This window comes from Xenopus laevis, chromosome 1L (genome assembly GCF_017654675.1).
Source record: "Xenopus laevis strain J_2021 chromosome 1L, Xenopus_laevis_v10.1, whole genome shotgun sequence".
NCBI lineage: Eukaryota > Metazoa > Chordata > Amphibia > Anura > Pipidae > Xenopus > Xenopus laevis.
In genome coordinates this window covers 70,672,530-70,692,980 of record NC_054371.1, presented here as the reverse complement: position 1 = coordinate 70,692,980, position 20,451 = coordinate 70,672,530, and the positions used below count along the sequence as shown (strand labels likewise).

The 20,451-nt window shown below is 39.0% G+C and overlaps 1 protein-coding gene across 1 annotated transcript; it reads right to left on the bottom strand.

Annotated features, from left to right (window-relative positions):
* Nucleotides 1–344: 344 nt before the first annotated feature.
* On the bottom strand, nt 345–14,606 carry hadh.L (hydroxyacyl-CoA dehydrogenase L homeolog). The gene is given in 8 exon segments (NM_001087431.1): nt 345–715; nt 2,440–2,556; nt 3,026–3,098; nt 6,290–6,379; nt 6,605–6,731; nt 9,034–9,191; nt 10,687–10,815; nt 14,457–14,606. Coding segments are annotated over 8 exon segments (942 nt in total). The 5' UTR covers nt 14,586–14,606; the 3' UTR covers nt 345–596.
* Nucleotides 14,607–20,451: the final 5,845 nt, after the last annotated feature.

Here is a 20,451-nt window from a genome sequence, read left to right as displayed (position 1 = left end):
TCAGGCATACAAACAAATGTTGCACTTTTTTGTTTTCTAACATCCAGTCAATTGTCTGTCTCAAAGCATTTGCCAGTCTTTCCAGCTTTTAACATCTTGCATTAGTGCCTGGATGACAATGAATGCAATGTCTTTAAAAGGCTAAGCAACATTATGAGACACAAATAAACAAACCTGGTGATTTTCTTTTCTTATTATTATGCAGCATGCAGGAAATCCTCAGCATAGTACATAGAAGAAACGTGCAGAGAGATTTCAATATCAATTGAATGGCTTCCAACATCAGACGGGTTGAGGTTGGTTATGTTAACATTACCAAAGAGAAAATATCATCACAAAAGTCATTGTGAGCAGAGCAACGTTTATTAAACCAGCAAATTAGTTATTTGTAACTTTTTCTTAAGGCGTTAGAAAAGGATTCAAACCCTTGCTCCAAGGCACTACTGAGCGATACGACGGCAATCAAAAAAATCAGATCAATAGAAATTTCTGTTATGTGGCGAGAGTACGACAGCAATTCTGTGTTAATTAGCAAAACAGACCCGACGTCTCACAGTCGCCACACAGTTACAAAATAGAGCGAAGTGGTGTTACATTCATTTGTACTTATAAAATCCTTCTCCTGTCTTCTTGCCAAGTTTCTTCTCAGCAACCAGCTTATTTAATAATTCACTCGGTGCGAACAAAGGATTGTCTGGCTCCATCTGATGCCATCCTGAATTTGGGCAAGAAATATCATTTAGGCAAAGAATTTTTGCATTTAAAAGGGATTTGTCATGATTTTTATGATGTTTTTATTTCTAAATTACACTGTTTACACTGCAAATAATTCACTCTACAATATAAAATTTCATTCCTGAACCAGCAATATTTTATATTGGTGTGTAGGCAGTCATCTCAGGTCATTTTGCCTGGTCATGTGCTTTCAGGAAGAGCCAGCACTTTAGGATGGTACTGCTTTCTGGCAGACTGTTGTTTCTCCTACTCAATGTAACTGAATGTGTTGCAGTGGGACCTGGATTTTACTATCGGGTGCTGTTCTTAGATCTACCAGGCAGCAGCTATCTTCTGGTAGGGAGATGCTATTTGGTTACCTTTCCATTGTTCTGTTGTTAGAAGAACACAAGTCAGAGCATAAGTCACATGACTGGGGGCAGCTGGGAGACTGACAATATGTCTAGCCCCATGTCAGATTTCAAAATTAAATATAAAAAAATCTGTTTGCTCTTTTGAGAAATGGATTTCAGTGCAGAATTCTGCACTATTAACTGATGTGTTTTTTCCCATGACATTATCCCTTCAACAATTATTGATTGATTGATTATATGATACAGCACAAAATAAAATAAACATTTACATATATATATATATATATAAAAAAAAAAAAAAAAAGCACGTCACTTCACATCTGCCACCAAAACCTGTGGAAAAGGCATAGAAAGACTACAGTGTGACCTGCCTATAGTTCATATCTGCCTAAAGTGAGTTAATGTGTGCAGCACAAGATCAGAGTATAGGAAATATTAGAGAGAGGGGGGCAGAGATTGATATTAAAAGGTAATTAAAAGGAAGGTGACAGCAGAAGAGGAAGAAGAGAGCAGAAGGTAAAATATGAAAAGGAAGAGGAATGGAGTACAGACACAGGAGTGTGAAGAGTGATGATATAAAAAGGAAAAGGACAGAACTAGAAGGAATTAAAACAGGATAAGGAAAAGTAAGACTAACCTAATAGAGGCAGAGGAGCGTGTAGAAGAAACAAAGGAAACTATTAGGATAGGTAGAACAGACAGGTAAGACAAAAGCAAAGCGTTAATGAGTGACCTTCCAAGTGCTGCTCACTATGACAAAATATTTTGGAACATGGCAAACTGCAATTCTGAAATGGCATATGGGACTAGAACATGGCACCTCAGTACAGAGGAATCACAATCAAGCTTTTATCTAGTTAAAGGGGTGGTTCACCTTTAAGGTAACTTTTATTATGTTACAGAACAATCAATTCTAAGCAACTTTTCAATTGGTTTTCATAATTTATTTTTTATAGTTATTTGCCTTTTTCTTTGGACTCTTTGCAGCTTTCAAATGGGCGTCGCTGACCCCTTCTAAAAAGCAAATGCTCTGTAAGGCTACAAATGTATTGTTATTGTTACTTCTTATTACTCGTCTTTCTATTCAGGCCTCTCCTATTCATATTCCAGTCTCTTATTCAAATCAATGCATGGTTGCTAGGGTAATCTGGACCCTAGTTACCAGATTGCCTTAAAATACAAATTGAAGAGCTGCTGAATAAAAAGCTAAATAACTCAAAAACCTTCAATAATAAAAAATGAAAACAAATGGCAAATTATCTCAGAATATCACTCTCTACATCATACTAAAAGTTATCTCAAAGGTGAACAACTCCTTTAAGATCAAAGCAATTAGACCATGAATGCATACCGTCAATAATGAATTTACTGGTGTCCAGTCCAACGTAATCCAGCAGTTCAAAAGGACCCATAGGATAGCCAGCTCCCAGCTTCATTGCAACATCAATGTCTTCTTTTGATGCATGCCCTATATAAACATATGCATTTATAAGGCAAAAAAGGGAAGCAATCTCTCTAAATCACAACACAACATATTAATCGTCCCATTTTCATTTGTGCAGTTATTGGCCCTGGGACTTACGTATAGATGAACTGAATGAGGGTCTCCAAATAGTAAGGTTGTTACTCATCACATTAGGGAAGAGGCCCAGGTGCACCACCCTGAGCCCTCAGCACTGGGAACGGATAAACTGAATATATTATGGAGCAGGAATTCAAATGAAGGCAATCTTCCACCAGAAAGTTATAGCAAAGTGAAGAAATTTATTGTGTCCACAGCATTATGCGTTACAAACACTTAGTCATAGGCTTATGTTTATAACACAAAACACGTAAGGCTGTGGACACAATAAATTTCTTCCATTTGCTATAACTACCTGGAGGAAGATTGCCTTCATTTGAGTGCCTGCTCCATAATACATGTGTGAGTTACGTACCTCGCTCGTAAAGTCGGACAGATTCCATTAGGTATGGCACAAGAAGGCGGTTAACAATAAAGCCAGGGGTGTCCTAAGCAGGGGAAATAAAGAAAAACTGTTAGAATACATTTTATACATTTACAGGAAGTTTATTTTATCTTGGGTGATGAAAGTTTCCAGGGTATTCCTAGGATAATTTTGATTCCTCCCCTGTGCACTTCTTTAAGGAAACAATACAAAACAGTCCAGTTCATCAGAGTGCTGTACCAATCAGACAGCGTACGGCCATCTTTATTCTGTAGAAATACTTTGACCAAAGTACACAGAGGTGGATGCCCAACTTACATAAAAGTGGGACCATATCAGTTAACCACTCCATATTTAAGTATGTAAAATGCAGACCCCAATTAATTTTTAGGCACAAGACAGATCCTCCTCCTCCATTAATTAAAAAGCCGCAGTGGTGGTGGTGCAGCACAGCTAAATACAGGAATACACAGTGCTAGGTCTATGCAGGTAGTTTTTAAAAATGTCATATACAGTGAAGCAGTAAATACAAGTATAGAGATGCTGCTGTACTTGGGTCCATAACTGAGATCCACAACAATACATGTTTCATACAACACAGGTCACACCCCTCACATCTTCCGCTTCTCTTTTAAATTATGTGTTGTTCTCAGTTGCCACATTTTTGCCCTCATTTTACCATTATTCCCCTTGCCCCTTTAACTCACCGTTCTTTTCTGCTTGGCCACTCCCTTTTATCTTGTGAGGCCCATCCCAATTCCTGCCTCTTTCCTTTCATATTTTATTATGACATTAACCTTCTTTCCACCTTCCTCACCATTCCCCTTGTATTGTATTTGCACTGCTTCTCACTCACTCTATTTTTATAGTTTTTTGAATTATCTGCTGCCTTCTCTTGACTTTTTCCAGCTTTCAAGTGGAGGCCACTGACCCCTGCAGTCAAAAAACTATTGCTTTGTGAAGCTACAATGTATTATGACTTCTTATTTCACACTAAGACTCCTGAAATCTACTCTGTCCAAATCCACATGGGTTATTTTTTCACTTATTATCAATACTTTCCACCAGGAAACCATGAAATCTTCGGACTTCTCCCATTGACTTATATACAACCTCAGCAGGTCTGAGATGCAGCGTTTTCATTTTCTGAGTTTTTCTATCCTCGGGGTATAAAAAATCCCCAAAAATTAGATTTTTTTTTCACTAGAAATTCAGATTTTATAGTTAAAAAAAAAAACTAAAATTTTCGAGTTTTTGGCATTCAGACTTTAAATAACCCCCTAAAAGGGACAGTAACAATCCATTTACACCATGGCCAGACATGCTGAAAAATGCCTTGGGGGACCCAAACTCTGCAGCATATCTAGTAGCAAGTGTATCTTGCAGCAATTCATGGTGACGTGCACTTTTGGGAATGATCAGTGCTGAGCACAGAGATAAATGTGAGTGCAACTGATGCATTGCAATACACTATCCACTTAACAGCTGAGAGACAATCTGCAGTTTATAGCTACTTCTCACATAAATAAACTACATCAGGTATGGTACTTCCCTCTATAACTCTGGATAAACCTGCCCTTTTGTCTGGGCAAGAAAGAAAAGTAACAAAGTTAAACACTCCTGTACATTGATGCTTGTTAGTACAGGTCTGCGACCTGTTATCCAGAATGTTCGGGCCCCGGGGGGTTTCCAGATAACTGATCTTTCCGTAATCTGGATCTTCATACCTTAAGTCTACTAGAAAATCATGTAAACAATAAATAAACCCAATATAAGGTGACCACAGTCTCTGGAGTTTTCCCCTTTGTTCCGACTCAAAAAGTCCTCGTTTCTCCTCGGGTGAAAAATTAAAATGTCAAAGATCTGTATGTGTCAGAGTTAAAAGAAGCTCAGGGAATAAGAATATAGCATAGAAGAGAATCTAAGGGGCCCATTTACTTAGCTCGAGTGAAGGAATAGAATAAAAAAAACGTCGAATTTTGAATATTTTTTTGGCTACTTCAACCATCGAATTGGCTACTTCGACCTTAGACTACGAATCGAACAATTCGAACTATAAATCGTTTGACTATTCGACCATTCGATAGTCGAAGTACTGTCTCTTTAAAAAAACTTCGACCCCCTACTTAAAAGTAAAACCTAACGAACATCAATGTTAGCCTATGGGGGAAGGTACCCATTGGCTTTCTAACAAATTTCTGGTCAAAGGAAAATCGTTCGATCGATGGATTAAAATCGAACTATTTGCGGTAAGTCCTTCAACTTCGATATTCTAAGTCGAAGGATTTACATTCGTCATTCGAATATCAAGGGTTAATTAAGCCTCGATATTCGACCCTATGCAAATCTGCCCCTGAAGCTGGCCATAGACGCAAAGATCCGATCGTACGAATCAACGTACGATCGGACTTTCCCATCTCCCGACCCTCCACTAACCATTCAGATCAAAGTCTTTACCATTCCGATCAAATAAGAACAGATCACCCAATGTTCTGCCCCTTACAGCAATCGTACGATACTTATGTCTGACAACACTAGTGACAGTCTCCCACTGAAAATCGTACGATCGGCAATACACGCAGAGATAGTATCGGCAGGCGACAGAAATTTTCTAACCTGTCCGATCGACCAAACGACCGATCTCCGACGGACGAAAAATGTCGGGACTCTCCACACATGGTCCGAAAATCGTACGAATCGTGGATTCGTACGATCGGATCTTTGCGTCTATGGCCAGCTGTGTAGTGAGTTTACAATTATTGCAGTTCCACACTTGCCCACTATTACCATACGGTGTTCATATAAGAATTATATTACTCTTTATAGATCACCCATCTTGTGCTTCAAGATGGGTACTCACAAGCGTTGAGTTTATAAACGCACTCCTACGGATCTTTTGACATTTGAATAAATAAACCCAATAAGCTTTTCGCCTCCAATAAGGAATCATTATGTCTTATTGTTGGGATCTATACAAGCTACTGTTTTATTATTATAGAGAAAAAGGAAATAATGTTTAAAAATGTGGATTATTTTATTATAATGGAGTCTATGGGACATGGCCTTTCCGTAATTTGGAGCTTTCTGGATAATGGGTTTCCAGATAAAGGATCCCATACTTGTAATGTTAAACTATGCTATGTAGGAGATTACATTCGAAAATGTCTCAACATTGCATTTAATATCTAACCATATTATATCACATCTGCCTGCCTGTTTTGAGAATTTAAGCAACATTAAATTAATCATTATTACCTTGCATGACACTGGTGTTTTCCCAAGAGCTTTACTAAAATCCATGAGGGACTCAAAAGTTGTTTGGCTTGTCATTGGTGTCTTTATCACCTGAAGGGGGAAAAAAACATTGGCTTATAAATATATGAGAAGGACAAGATATTGTTCAGTAAGCATTGTAAAAACATTCTTGTACACTGCACAGGGTGAGGTTGTTGTCGCTTCCCATCAGAGCCCAGTGCATTGATCTGAACAAGAAAGTGAGAGGGAGAGACTGTAACGGTCACAGTTTAGTAGCATTAAAATGTATTGTAAACAGTCACAAACCAAATTTACCTCTACAAGCTTCATCATTGGCACAGGGTTAAAGAAATGCAAGCCACCAAACCGGTCCTGCCTGGTTGTGGAATTTGCTATATCTGTAATTGGCAATGATGAGGTGTTGCTAGCAAATATAGTATGCCTGGGAAAAGAAATTAAATATCAGCTCTTGGAATAGATTGTACCACCAGAAAGGATTTTGTATAACTTATCCCTGAAAACAGGTATTAGACACACCTATGAACAATACAATGGACAGAAAAGGATAGAAAGCTCAGACAGTGCTTGTGCAAGTGAATATGTAGCAATTAGCTATTGGGGTAACATTGAAGGTTTTGTGCTGCACTCCTTGAGCTTATGGGGGGGAGGGGATCTCATATAAAACATCAGCAATACCAAGAAATAAAGTTCAGAATGGAAAGCACAACATTATACATAAATATAGGTGTAGTTTTGAAGGACTTTTCATGAATATTATCCAAGAGTCCCCGTTTTTAACAGATAAAAGATGGCTGCATAGGGCAGAGCTGCTTCAATGAACACCAGTTACACAGACAACAGATTTAGACGTACATGATTTGAATAACTGGCATGTCAAGTGAAAAAATTCAACATTTGGGGTTACGGGTCCTTTAATGCAGTAATGATTACACAGAATCACTGCAAGCCATTCAGTCTAGCTTTGTGCTTATGGCAGTGTTCTGGAATCGGAATGCTTTCTGTGCATGTATTACAAAAGTATGTTTAAAGGGGAACTATCGCAAAAATGAAAATTTAATATAAGCTTCGGCATACTGAAATAAGAAATTTTCTAAATATAATCAATTAAAACTGTACCATTTGAAATAATCAAGTTATCTTCACTATTCCTCTCTTCTGTCTTCATGCAGGAATTAGGTGTCAGATATCCATTGACGATTAGATCCAATATATCTTATAGGGAGGCTCCTATTGCCTAGAAAATGTATTACAGCTCTAAAAAAGGAAAGCCCCCCTATAAGTTATATTGTATCTAACTGTCAATGAATATGACACCCAACTGCTGCATGAAGACAGAATGAAGAAAAACAGATGCTGAGAGAGGAATAGAACATAAACGTGATTATTTCAGAAATGATGCAGAATATTTAATTTATTGTATTTAGAAAGTTTCTCATTTCAGTATGAGGGAGCTTATATTAAATTTTCATTTTCAGGATAGTTCTCCAATAAATATTCAATTTAATAAATGCCACGTGAGAGGCGATAAAGAAAAGCACTAGGTGATATGGTGCTACTATTATTTTAGTTTAGCTGCCTAGTCCTAAATGTAGACAATGACAGAACAATACTAGGAAATCAATGCAAAACTGACACTTCTTTCTAGATTTCTGGGAGCTTTTGATTCACTCAAAGAGAATCAATTATTCATAAGCTTGATTATTGTTTGCTTGCAATATTATAAAAACGTTGCAGTATACGGGTACTTGTCCTACTTGAGGTGGTTATTTTCTGCATAGGAGTCTGATAAAGCATTTCTATTTTATTACTTTGCCTCCAACAAGGATTCATTATATCTTGGTTGGGATGAAGTACAAGGTAGTGTTTTATTATAACAGAGAAAAAGGAATTCATTTTTTAAAATTTTAATTATTTGGATAAAATGGAGTCTATGGGAGGTGGCCTTTCCATAATTTGGAGATTTCTGGATAATAGGTTTCTGGATAGCGGATCCCATACCTGTATAGACACCCAAGGACTGCTCCCTTAAAGGGGTGGTTCACCTTCAAACAACTAATTTTTTTTTCAGATAGATTACCAGAAATAATGACTTTTTCCAATGACTTTCTATTTTCTATGTATTTCTAATATTGAAGTGTCTTTTTTTCACTTTCTGAAGCACGGGGGGGTCGCCGACTCTCTAAACTGTTCTAAATGGATACATTTTTCTTATCTTCGTCCCTGCTGAGCAGAATCTCTGGGTTCCATTACAGGCAGCTGTTAGAACTGATACAATAGTTGCTAATATTACACAGATGCTGCTGAGAAATGTAACAACTAAATGTTGCAAAATTGTAACAGTTTAGAGTCTGAATCTGAATTATTGAGCTGTCAGACTCAAAACACCAGAGACACGAACATTCAACTTTAAACTTAGATACATTTTGGAAAAACAGTACAAAATAATGGAAAGTAATTGAAAAAAAAAAGTCATTATTTCTGGGGAATAATCTGAAAACAACTGAATTGAAAAAAGTGTTTGGAAGATGAACAACCCCTTTAAATCTGCCACTGTAGGAACAGGCCTTGGGTGCCTATAGAGAAATTGCATCCCTGCCTGTAGGTACAAAGCAGCACCTGTAGCCCTTTACCTAAAGCATGCATTTAGTGCTGGGCTCCATCCCACTTCTACTAATAACTCATGTGCTCCTGTTGCAATATACAAATACAATAAAATGACTTACTCAGGGGCAAATTTATCTAGTCTTTTGAAGAGCTCATGCTTCACATCCAAATTCTCCACAATGGCTTCAACCACAAGGTCAGTGCTGTGCACAACAGCTGCTGGGTCTGTGCTGGTTGCAAAGTTTCCAAGGATTTTTTCAATAAACTGAGAAGCAGCCTGTAAATTAGAGAGAGAAAGACACACACCACAATAATGATTATTATTAACTATGCAACTTTTTTTATTTATTTATTTTTAATTTAAGAGTTAATCTGCTAAAGCATCATGCACTAGCAGACCAGTTACTACACAGATATCAGACTGAAACAATTAGGCCACCGTACACATACTAAAAATCATTTTATTGGAACATCAGGTATGGCAAGAATTACAGGGCAAGTGATTCTCTCCAAAAGCTGGTACTAAATGCCCGAATTTGATTGCTCAGTTTGGACAATTTAAACCATACTGCCATACTATATGGTCATGTACATGGGGCCATACAGATTGACAATCTTGCAATGAATCAAGGATTACTGGCCCTCGAGAAAGCAAGTGAATAAGAACCGTATCTCTCCTGATATTCCTGCTGATCCAATCACTTATGTGAGTGAGGTGTACAAAAGAAACAATTACATTAACATCAAATCAACCCTGCACAAAGCCATTTTTATCTGAAAACGCATAACGGTGTGTTCAGCACGGCTTACTGTAACTAAGCAATACTACATACATATGACCAAAGCATATCTATATTTAAACACATTATTTTAAGGCAATTTTCAAACAAAATTGCAAATAGCGGAGCCACTTACCAAATGTAAGGTTCCCAATGTCAGAGAATAGAGTTTTCTTTTTAAGAAGCGACATAACTAGGGTCAGCAAGGCCCATAGGCATTAGCCCCTAGTTATGCTAATGAACCCCCCACGCATGATGTAGAAGTCGAAGGGGGGGGGGGGGGGCAGAACAAAGGATACAAGGGAGAGCTAGGAAGCTAGGATAGGATGTGTGCTCCCTGCTAGTTACAATATTAGCCCTAAAGGAACAGTAACACCAAAACAATGAAAGTGTTTCAATTGAATTCCAATATAATGAACAGTTTCCCTGCCCTGGTAAAACAGGTGTATTTGCTTCAGAAACTCTACAATAGTTTATATAAACAAGCTGCTGTGTAGCCATGGGGGCAGCCATTCAAAGCTGAAAAAGAAGAAAAGGCTCAGGATTCACAGCAGATAACAGATAAGCTATGTATCTGTTCTCTACTGTGTATCCTGTGATTGAATGGCGGCCCCCATGGCTACACATCAGCTATACTATAACTATAGTATCTGAAGCAAACACGGCCATTTTACTAGGTTTATCCATTTTTTTTTATTGTCATTACACGAAAACACTTTCATTTTTGGTGTTACTGAAATACACGTCAGCCCTTAAAGGAAAAGTAAGAAAAATGGATCCAAAACCATCAACACATTACTAGCTGGAAAATGTACTAATTTAACGGTAACGTCTTTGAAGAAGCCGTTATTGAAACATGTAACATCTACCTGACCTCCTAAAACCCAATAAGCATTGAGTTGTAAAATGCAAATTCTGCTGCATCTCGTTGACAAGTATAATCCCCCTTCAAAAAGAAATCCAAGCAGGAGCAATGCAATAAATGCCAGTCACCTCAGGTTTATCTGAAAACATCTTCTTTGTTACTCTTTTCAAGCTGTCTTCAATGCTTTTTCTAGATTTTTTTAGGATGTCATCTGTCTGGTCCACCAGCACAACTGTGTGACCTGTAGCTGCAGCCACCTAGGAAGGAAACAGAGAGCATACGTAAAGCAAGGTAGATAATTAGGTGACCAGTATATAAACCCCAGCCTGCCATTTTGTTGGGATTTTTTGCTAGCAACAGCCCATTCTGTCAGCCCATGTGATGGATATATTAGGGGTTTCTGTGTTATGCGGGCCTCTTTATCAAATTTTGGTTTGAAAGCTAGAGTTCCCCTTTAATTCATTATTGATTCATTTACAGCACATTTTAGTATAAAATGTTACTTTTCTTTATTTTTGGCAGTGCAAAAATTTACTGCTGAAGAGATTTGCACATTCTGCGCAATGAACAATAATCGTTATTAAATTAAATCACCTAAAACGATCAAAAAACAATCACAAACCAAAGTATTAAGAGAATCCAACTGCCCTTCAAAAATCCAGACTCCGATTTTAATTTAAAGGGCACCTATCATAGCCAAAATCAAACACAAATTAACAATTGGACCAGTACAACCTAAACATGTTTAATCAAACGATAGATATATATATATATATATATATATATATCGTTTTTAGAAAAAAACTACAGGTTTTAAAAAATCCCTTACTTTATCAAATGGGTTGTTTCACTGAGGGAGTCCATACTGAGACTATAACAGAGACTATAACATGCAAATTTCCAGAGCATGCTCAGATTGTAGCACTGCCTTGAGCATTCTACCCAGAATGCCTTGCTTTAGTAAACTTTTGAAGTATCATGAGATTTCCCTATCTTGTCCTCTGCTGGTGAAGTCATTATGCAAATGAAGGGCACACACTAACTTACAGAAGGTGGCAGCACTACTGAACAGCAGCCAACACAGAGGTTTAGCTGATTTGAAAATAGCTTAGAAGGGTTGATAAGCAACAAGGAATTTCAACTGAGCATGTGTGAGATTTCAGAGCTGTTTTTGGCTGGGAAGATATAGGTAGGAGGAGCCAGTGAAATCCAAGATGGCTGCCTCAGCTAGAACTGCAGTGGAGATAGGGGAGATCTTGCAGAAGGAATAGTGAGCTGATGATTTACATTATACAAACAATTCTAACTGTTTTAAAAATCGAATTTCTTGAACTTTCACATAGTGTATTTACTTAGGAAATGATTTTAGTTATGATTGGTGCCCTTTAAGAACCCAACATCCTTGTATAGGCTTGTATTCCCACTAACAGAAGAGTTCAAGAACAGGGCATACCCCAGCGTGCATGGCATATAAAACCAATTGGGTGAACTTGCCATTAGAGGGAAAATTATGCAAAATTTCAACCTTTATAATGAAGTCAGAAAAGTACAGGGCTTTATTTGTTTGCCTGATCTTGAATTCCTTGTTATAGCCTCCTCCAGTGATACTCGTGATCCCAAGCCATGTGCCGTATCTAGCTGAACTTTAGCCTACACAATGAAACAGAAACACTCGGGGGGGAAATATACTCACTTTCTAAGCAGATATTTCACTCGCCTATCATATTTACCAGTTAAAGAAGATCAGAAGCTGCAAAACCCATAAAATATATATATATATATATATATATACAGTATATTTAAACCAATAATCTGTTGAATGTGCCTGGCAAAGCTACAAAATAACAAAGTAAACAAAGGATATAAGGCAAAGGTGAAAAATCAGCAGCAAATCAGCAACGAAGCTCTAATCCTGATAGATTATTTAGACCTCTACTACTGGTACTTTGCAAGGTTTGCAACATGACAGCAAACAGTGAAATAGCAAAAACTTGCAGGACAATCCTAACAAATAGACCAATAAGAACTAAGACTTACTGGAAATGTATTTGATTGAGGCTGAATTTTATTTGCCCAGATAAGTCTCAACCAAAGCTGCAACCTGTGGAGGTTGCAACAGATCTTTTATGCTCGCTACTTCATTGTTACATATTTGACAAGCGAACATCCCACTGTGCGGATTATAGTTTGATAATGGTAAACTCTACAGGTGCAGAAAGCAAAATCATTGTACAGGTACTGGATCCGTTATCCAGAAAGATCTGAATTAAAGAAAGGCTGTCTCCCATAAACTCCATTTTATCCAAATAATCCAATTTTTTTTAAAAAAAAAAAATGATTTCCTCAGTTTGAGTGTAAGATCAGCACAGTTTTCTATTGCAGTAAAAACATAAGCAGATAAGAGGGGATGCACCGGGGTCAGAAATATTTGCAGAATTCTGCCAAATCCATAGCCCTTAAAGGGACACTGTCACGAGTTTTATGGCGTAGCTTTAAATAAATACAATATTACACTTCGTAACTAGTAAATCAACTCATTCTCCCAGTTGTATATTGTGCTTTAAAAGCTGTGAGGTTTTTAGTTGCAACATCATCAACAAACATAGGGGGCATATTTATCAACAGCTAAAAAGGCCATTTTTATATGTTCTCTCTTAATACAGGCTGAGAGCAATATTGTGTGTCTTTTTGCCTTTCCTATGACTACTCTGTGCCTTAAATGAACCCTTCTTTTCTGATCATACTCAGAGTTGTAGGACTATGCTCCCAACAACTAGACCAGACCTTTCTGTTGTACATGATCATTTCACCTTCCTTAAGGTTAAAGACACACAGAGCTACTAGTAGCAGCTACTTGTCACAGCTACAAAACAGACAATAGTGACAATTGGCTTTGCTAAGACAGTACAAGTGTTTTAGCAGAGGCAATTCTCTACTTGTCACCGCTACATAATGCCAGAAAATACCCTTCCATAGAGAATGCCGAGAATTGCTACTGCTAAAACACACGGGGTGTCTTGGCAATTGTAACTATTGTCTGTTTAGTAGCTGCTAATAATAGCTCTGTGTGTCTTCACCCTAAGATGGCTAAACACAGGGTAAAGGGATAATGTCCTGGGATTTTTTTTTTCTCAAAACGCATCAGTTAGTAGTGCTGCTCCAGAAGAATTCTGCACTGAAATCCATTTCTCAAAAGAGCAAACAGTTTTTTTACATTTAATTTTGAAATCTGACATGGGGCTAGACATATTGTCAATATCACCCCCTCCTTCTCCCCCCAGCAGCCCAACAACAGAACAATGGGACGATAATCAGACAGCAGGTCCCTAACACAAGATAACAGCTGCCTGGTAGATCTAAGAACAGCACTCAATAGTAAAATCCAGGTCCCACGGCGACACATTTAGTTACATTGAGTATGAGAAACAACAGCCTGCCAGAAAGCAGTTCCATCCTAAAGTGCAGGCTCTTTCTGAAATCACATGACCAGAGAAAATGACCTGAGATGGCTGCCTACACACCAATATTACAACTAAACAAAAAACACTTGCTGGCCTGGTTTTATTTTTTTTATATTGTAGAGTGAATTATTTGCAGTGTAAACAGTGTGATTTAGAAATAAAAACAACAACATCCCTGTCAACCCAGATGTTGGTCAATTATAAGGTAATTTAGTGTTAGCGCTCATTCAGCGTTCCTGGGCCAGGACAAGGGCCGTGTGAGAGATTCTCATGTGACTTGCCTACTAACCATGCTAAGCTTCTTCCCAACCAAACCCCAATCCCCCCCACAGTGCAGTTTAGCGTTTGTTCTACCGCTGCACAGTGCTGACAGGTGTACTCTATGAGAAAACTTCTGACAGCCCCGCCCACCATCTCCCAGTCCCCAAATCCGTCACCTGCGCTATCCCCGCTCCCATCAGGCCGCCCCCGATCACTGTCACATGCTTGATGGCGAGCTTCTTGGCCGCGGCCGGAGCTGTAGACATACAGCGTGCAAGTAACTGTCTTGTGCTGGAGGACGCCATGTCTGCCCGAGTGAGTCAGTGTGGAGCGCTGAAGGACACACGCAAGCCCAGTTCAGGGCTGACAGACCGTGACATCATAGTGTGGGCGGGGCCATAAATGTAAAATTGACGGAGCTAAAGCGTGACTCATTTAAACGGGGTATATCATGTTATGTAATCAGTCAGTTCTGTGAAAGACGCAGCACCTTGGCTGAAAATATAGAAATTCGCGGCACTTTTTGTTCTTAGCGGATAGCATGCCCATATTTGCTTAAACAGCTTTACAACCTTTAGCCAAGGATTTTTACTTTGCTTGTTTTGCCAACAAAGTCCTGTAGCGTCCATTTACTATTTACTGCGTGAATAGTTAGCTATACCCGGGGCCTGGACTAATGTAAAGTAGCGTCTAATTCGGGAAAGACCTTGCTGATGTCACGATCCCGTGATCCTGCCATGTGACCGCTCTTTTGTTGGATGAGCGGGAAAGTAAAATGAGCGGAAAGCAGGAATGGATTCGTGGCTAGTGGCAGGCTGGCTAGTTTTAATGCAGCTTTGGTGCACTGTTCTGGATGTTCGGGTGGTGGAAGGGGTCACTTCTGCCAGGGGAGGATTTACATAGTGTGCACCCCTAGGCCCGCTGTCATTCGTCACCCGTCTCTCCCTTATATTTGTTCAAATTTTCATCATTGGGACTGGAGCAATGGGGATTGGCACACGGGAGATTTAAAAATCGTTTGTATCTCCTGCGAATCCCCAGTGTTTCTGAACCAATGTGGGTATGGTTGGGCAACATGCCACCCCTAAAATCCTGCTGGCCTAGGCCCGGGCCTTGTTGGCCTCTCCACAGATCCGGGCCTAACTGCCGCTAGGGTTCCCACCTTTTCTGGAAAAAAATACCGGTCTTCCTATTTATTCATCTTTTTTCCCTATTAATAACATTAGGATCAACCATCATTTTTACCGGCCAGGTGGCAACCCTAACTGCCGCTGATTTTGGGGTTATCGTGCCTTTAGGTATTTGTGTATTTTTTTGAGGGGGGGTCAATGTGCCTTTGGAAGTTGAAATCTGAAGTGGTCTTGCTGCAAAACAGAAGTGACAGCAGGGTCGGACTGGACCTTTGAGGGCCCACCGGGTTCCATACCTCCCGGGCCCCCGCGGTGCACATTCGTGAACGCCAACGCTTGCATGCAAACACCAACTATTTTAGAGAACATTTTTAAGCAGTGCTGTTAATCTACATACTTCCCAACATTTGAAAAGCAGAAAGAGGGACAAAAACAAAAGGCATGCATAGTGCAGCAATTTTTCCATATCACCATATTAACCCTATATGTGGCAGTATAATTATTACTTAATTAACTATGCTAACCCTAGACCTGCCAGTATAATTACTTCAAATAGAGAATATTCAGCACATTAACCCCAGATGTGCTAGTATAATCACTAAATAAAATAGAAAACAGGCACATTAACCCCAGATGTGCCAGTACAATTACATTATACATCTCCCTCTCTTTTTTTTTTTTTAATTTGGTTCCCTGAAATGTAAAATCATGATTTTATTGTATTGGATTGTCATGTACAGGTTACTATTTAACTGATAAACCAGTGAAAGCACCTCTGACCAGGGGCGATCCGTGGGCTGCTGCTGCCGCCTGAGGCAGCAACCCCGATGCCGTCACCTGCTCCGCGCTTAAGAGTTTAGTGTCGTAGCGGGTCAAAAGGGGGCGGTATTGCTAGTGCAACAACCGCGTATTGCGCTTTCTGCACTAGCAGAGCCGAATTTCCTTTTAAAAACCAGAAATTAGGCTTTAAAAGTTACAGGAGGCGGCTTTTTGCTGCCCCTTGTAAATGGCTGTTCGCTGCCGCCTGAGGCAAGGTGCTCACCTTGCCTCATGGCAGGAACGGTCCTGCCTCCGACTATTCTTTCAGTAATGAGACTATGACTCGGTCAGGCACTTTGCCTGGCAGTCCTTAGGTAATAGTACCTTTATATTAACGAAGTTCCCATATCATTTGGTAAACCTACAGACTCAGGAGATTACGTGAGGCTCATGGCCTCAGCACCTTTAGCAATCCCAAAACAACAACATAAAATTTCTTAGTATAACTAGAGATCATAACTAGAGAGTGTGTCTATATGTATAGAAAATACCAACCATATCATTGACTGTGGTTAAGCTGACATGCTGCATTATGTGTCCCCATTTATACTTTTATTAAGGATATAGTTCAGTTGACATTGTTACTATTTATACACTCTATCTTGTACTTAAAAAGAGCACCAAAATAATAAGCTGCTTTTGTTTCATAGGTATGTAGGGATGTGAAAATCTTAGACACCCTTACATATAACAGACCCCTAGTGATATGGACACCAAAGTGGGTCCTTATGGGGACCTTGTGCTTATGTAACCCCTGCAATTCACACGGTGTACACCAGATGGCACTGTGCCAGAGTATAAAAGGTGTAGGAACCATGAGGTCTGGGTCCATTGCTTTAGCCCAACCAAGCAGGCTGGAAGGGAATGGGTAGTGTCGACCCTAGGTTTGGCCCTAGTAATTAGACAGCTATACTCAATTATAGATCACTCTAGGAGTGATAGAGAGGTTATTTAGTTGAGCAGCTCAAGGCTCCGCCGAGGAGATTAGAGGGATTAAGATCCCAGGGTATTACTGACCCAGAGTAAGGAACCAAGTGTTGAGATAGGGATGGTAGGAATTCCCCTAGTCTGCCACTGGAAGATATCCTGAAAACTGGGCAATACCCATCACATGCTGTCAATTTACTATCTGCTGTTTATTACCTAGCCTGTGGGGATTCAGCCTATACGTGCTGTGAGTATAAGCTTCCTTTATGCTGCTGTGTATATTCCATGCTCCATTGTGGATCAATGTGCTGAATGATCTATGTGCTATTGTTCAATAAATACAGTTCTATGTTCAACCGTTAAAGAACTACTGGCGCCCATCATTGTGCTATTGCACCTGGTTACAGTTACACTACACCCTGTCTCCACCGCGTTGCGAGGGCTTGCCCCTGAGAAAGAGAGCTCATCTGTGGTATCAGCCCACAAAAGGAAAGTAGCTAAAACTGCCCTCGCGCAAGTCAGTTAACTATAGCGCTACAGGTAAATATAAGTAAAAGTGATACTTCCTTCTCACCACAAGGTGCCACTGGTGTGCATCTGTAAGTTTTTTCACAGCCTGCAAAAAACAAACACTTGAGGGGTAATTTACGAGGACCCTGTGCCACAGTGCAGTCGCAGTCACCATGTTTTACAGAGGGAAATTACAATTTAGCGTAACATATTCACTTTCAGAAAGGCATGGGATTATTTTTAAATATATACAACACTATTATGATATTTGTTAAAAATATCCCTACTATCAGATATGCCAACTGCAAGCCTCAATATGTACTACTTCTTTCATTACATTCCCCTATAAGTGTGTACTTTATTTAGAGTAAATTCACTGCAATGATCCATGGAGTACAGAACGGCTTTGCACATCGAAGGTCCAGGGCACTGATGGATCTCTCATAGGGAATGTAAATTAGTAATAATAGTGATTCACTTTATATGACTTCAATGGTTTAATAAGTATGGCTACTTTTGGCATTGTGATGTGAACACGAACCATACTGAAAAATTCTACTCTGCTTATAGTGGCTGTATATAATCTTCTTAGGGCAATATTTACAGATGTAAAAAGCAGGCACACCGGTTATAATCCCCACTGGTTCAGGCCCAATGACCCTTGAATCCTGTGACAGATCAGTACCAAGGAAGGGAGTCTAATTAACTACAACTAAGCAGAGAGTTGTAGTCCAGGGATAGCTGTAGTTCTATCGGTTGCAGATCAGTTCAGCTATATATATATATATATAAAGCCATTGGTTGCCGGCACTCACTTCCGCCATTCGATCATTTCGCCGGGTGCTAACCCAATTCAATATAAAGACCAAAAATAAAATATATATGTATATATATATACAGTATATATCCTCCTCTTTATGACACATAGCAACTCAACTTCTGGAAGGCAAGGTAGTTCTGACTTTTGATCCGCACACACACGAGAGTTCAGAGGGTTTTCCCTCCCGGTAGCCTGACTCGATGCCTAGGACGGCATTGGACCTAAATACAGCCCTGGATTTAGGTTTACTAATCCAATGTTTCACTCCCACACAGGAACCATTTTCAAGGAAAACTGATTATTATTATTGTATTATATATATTTATATAGTTCTGCACATTACAAGCAAGTTCCTGCTTTATAAAAGCTGAGGAACTGTCCATGACAGGTTTGACACATTCATCATATATATTTTCTAATTATTATCTAATTCCAGTTTTTCTTTTTTATATGCTGAAAACTTTGTAGCACCAGATTGACAACATCTTCTTGTAGCCAATAAAGAGTTCAGAAAAATATATTGCCAATTTTAGCTGCAGCGTGGTTATACAGTGCCAAAGACACACAGTCAAGCTTTGACTTGTTATCAAATACTTTCTGCTTCTTTTAACTTTATTATCAATATACTGCAATTATGTCCACCCCAAACTTTTGAGAAAGCTATCAATGTGTATCATGTAATCTTTAAAGGGGACCTGTCACCCAAAAAAATGATTCAAAATCCTATTTTATCACATTAGTCAAGCAAAATGAACTTTAATTACACTGTATAAATTATTTGAATCTTGTTTCCTTCAGTCTGGGAATTCAAAATGATAGCAAGCAGGTAGGAGCCATTTTGTGGACACTGTTATTAAGACAAGCCTTGTATCATCTCAGAATCTTGTTTGTGCACCAGAATGAGGGACCTGATGTCCATTTCTATGCACTGGCTACACAATTAAATGTTAAAGAGAGCTGGGGGAATGTGGGGAGAGCAGTGATATCAAGGAAGTGCTGAATGGAAAGTGAAAGTAATTGCCTGCCCCGCCTCTATGCCCATGGCATAGAGGAGGGGCAGACAATATTTGATTGACAGCTGAGATTTTTAAATGAGCTTACAATGGCCATGAATGCTTTAATAAAAAATAGAAATTGGATTTCATGTTTAATTTGAAAAGGACTTTTATTATACAGATTTTTGTGTCTGGGTGACAGGTCCACTTTAATTCATTTTATTAATTTGATAAATCAATTTCATTATATATAGCTAAATATGTTGACTGTCTAAGCCATATTAATATTGAAACAAAATCAACCAAACTTCCATCCACATTTATCAAGAAATCATCTTGAAAAAGTCAATGTGGGAAAAAGTAGCTAAAAAATCGCGCCTGAATCAAACAATCTTTTTCAGTTGTCAGCCGATGTCAAAAAACAACTTCAGGGACATCTGCCATTGACTTCTACATGACTATGACTGGTTTTAGATGGAGTTTTTTAAAATGGTTTTTAGCAGCTTTAGGGTATAATAAATGTCCCTCTCAAACTGCTTTAAAACTTGACCAGAAAGAAATCAACATCACCGTATTGTTTTGTAGGGTAGGCACTCAAAGAACAGTCCTCCAGGCAGTAGTAGTAAAAAACAGGTCTTTTATTGAAGTGTGTATCACAGCCTTACGCGTTTCGCGTTCTCAAAACACTTAAAGGAGAATTCAACCCATAGTTTAAAAAAACCCTCCCCCTACCTTGGGTAGACCCCCCTCCCTCCTCCCCCCAGCTTACCTGCCCACCGGGCAAAGGTCTACCCAGGGTAGGGGGAGGGGTTTTTTTTATTACGGGTTGAATTCTCCTTTAATCATAGGCTACTAGTGAGTTACACATACAAGGTATTTAAACTTATGTGCACCAATCGTATTTGTATTTTAATTATCCAATCAGAATGTTTCCTGAAAGGCCTACCAATCTGAGTGGTTCTTTTGTTAA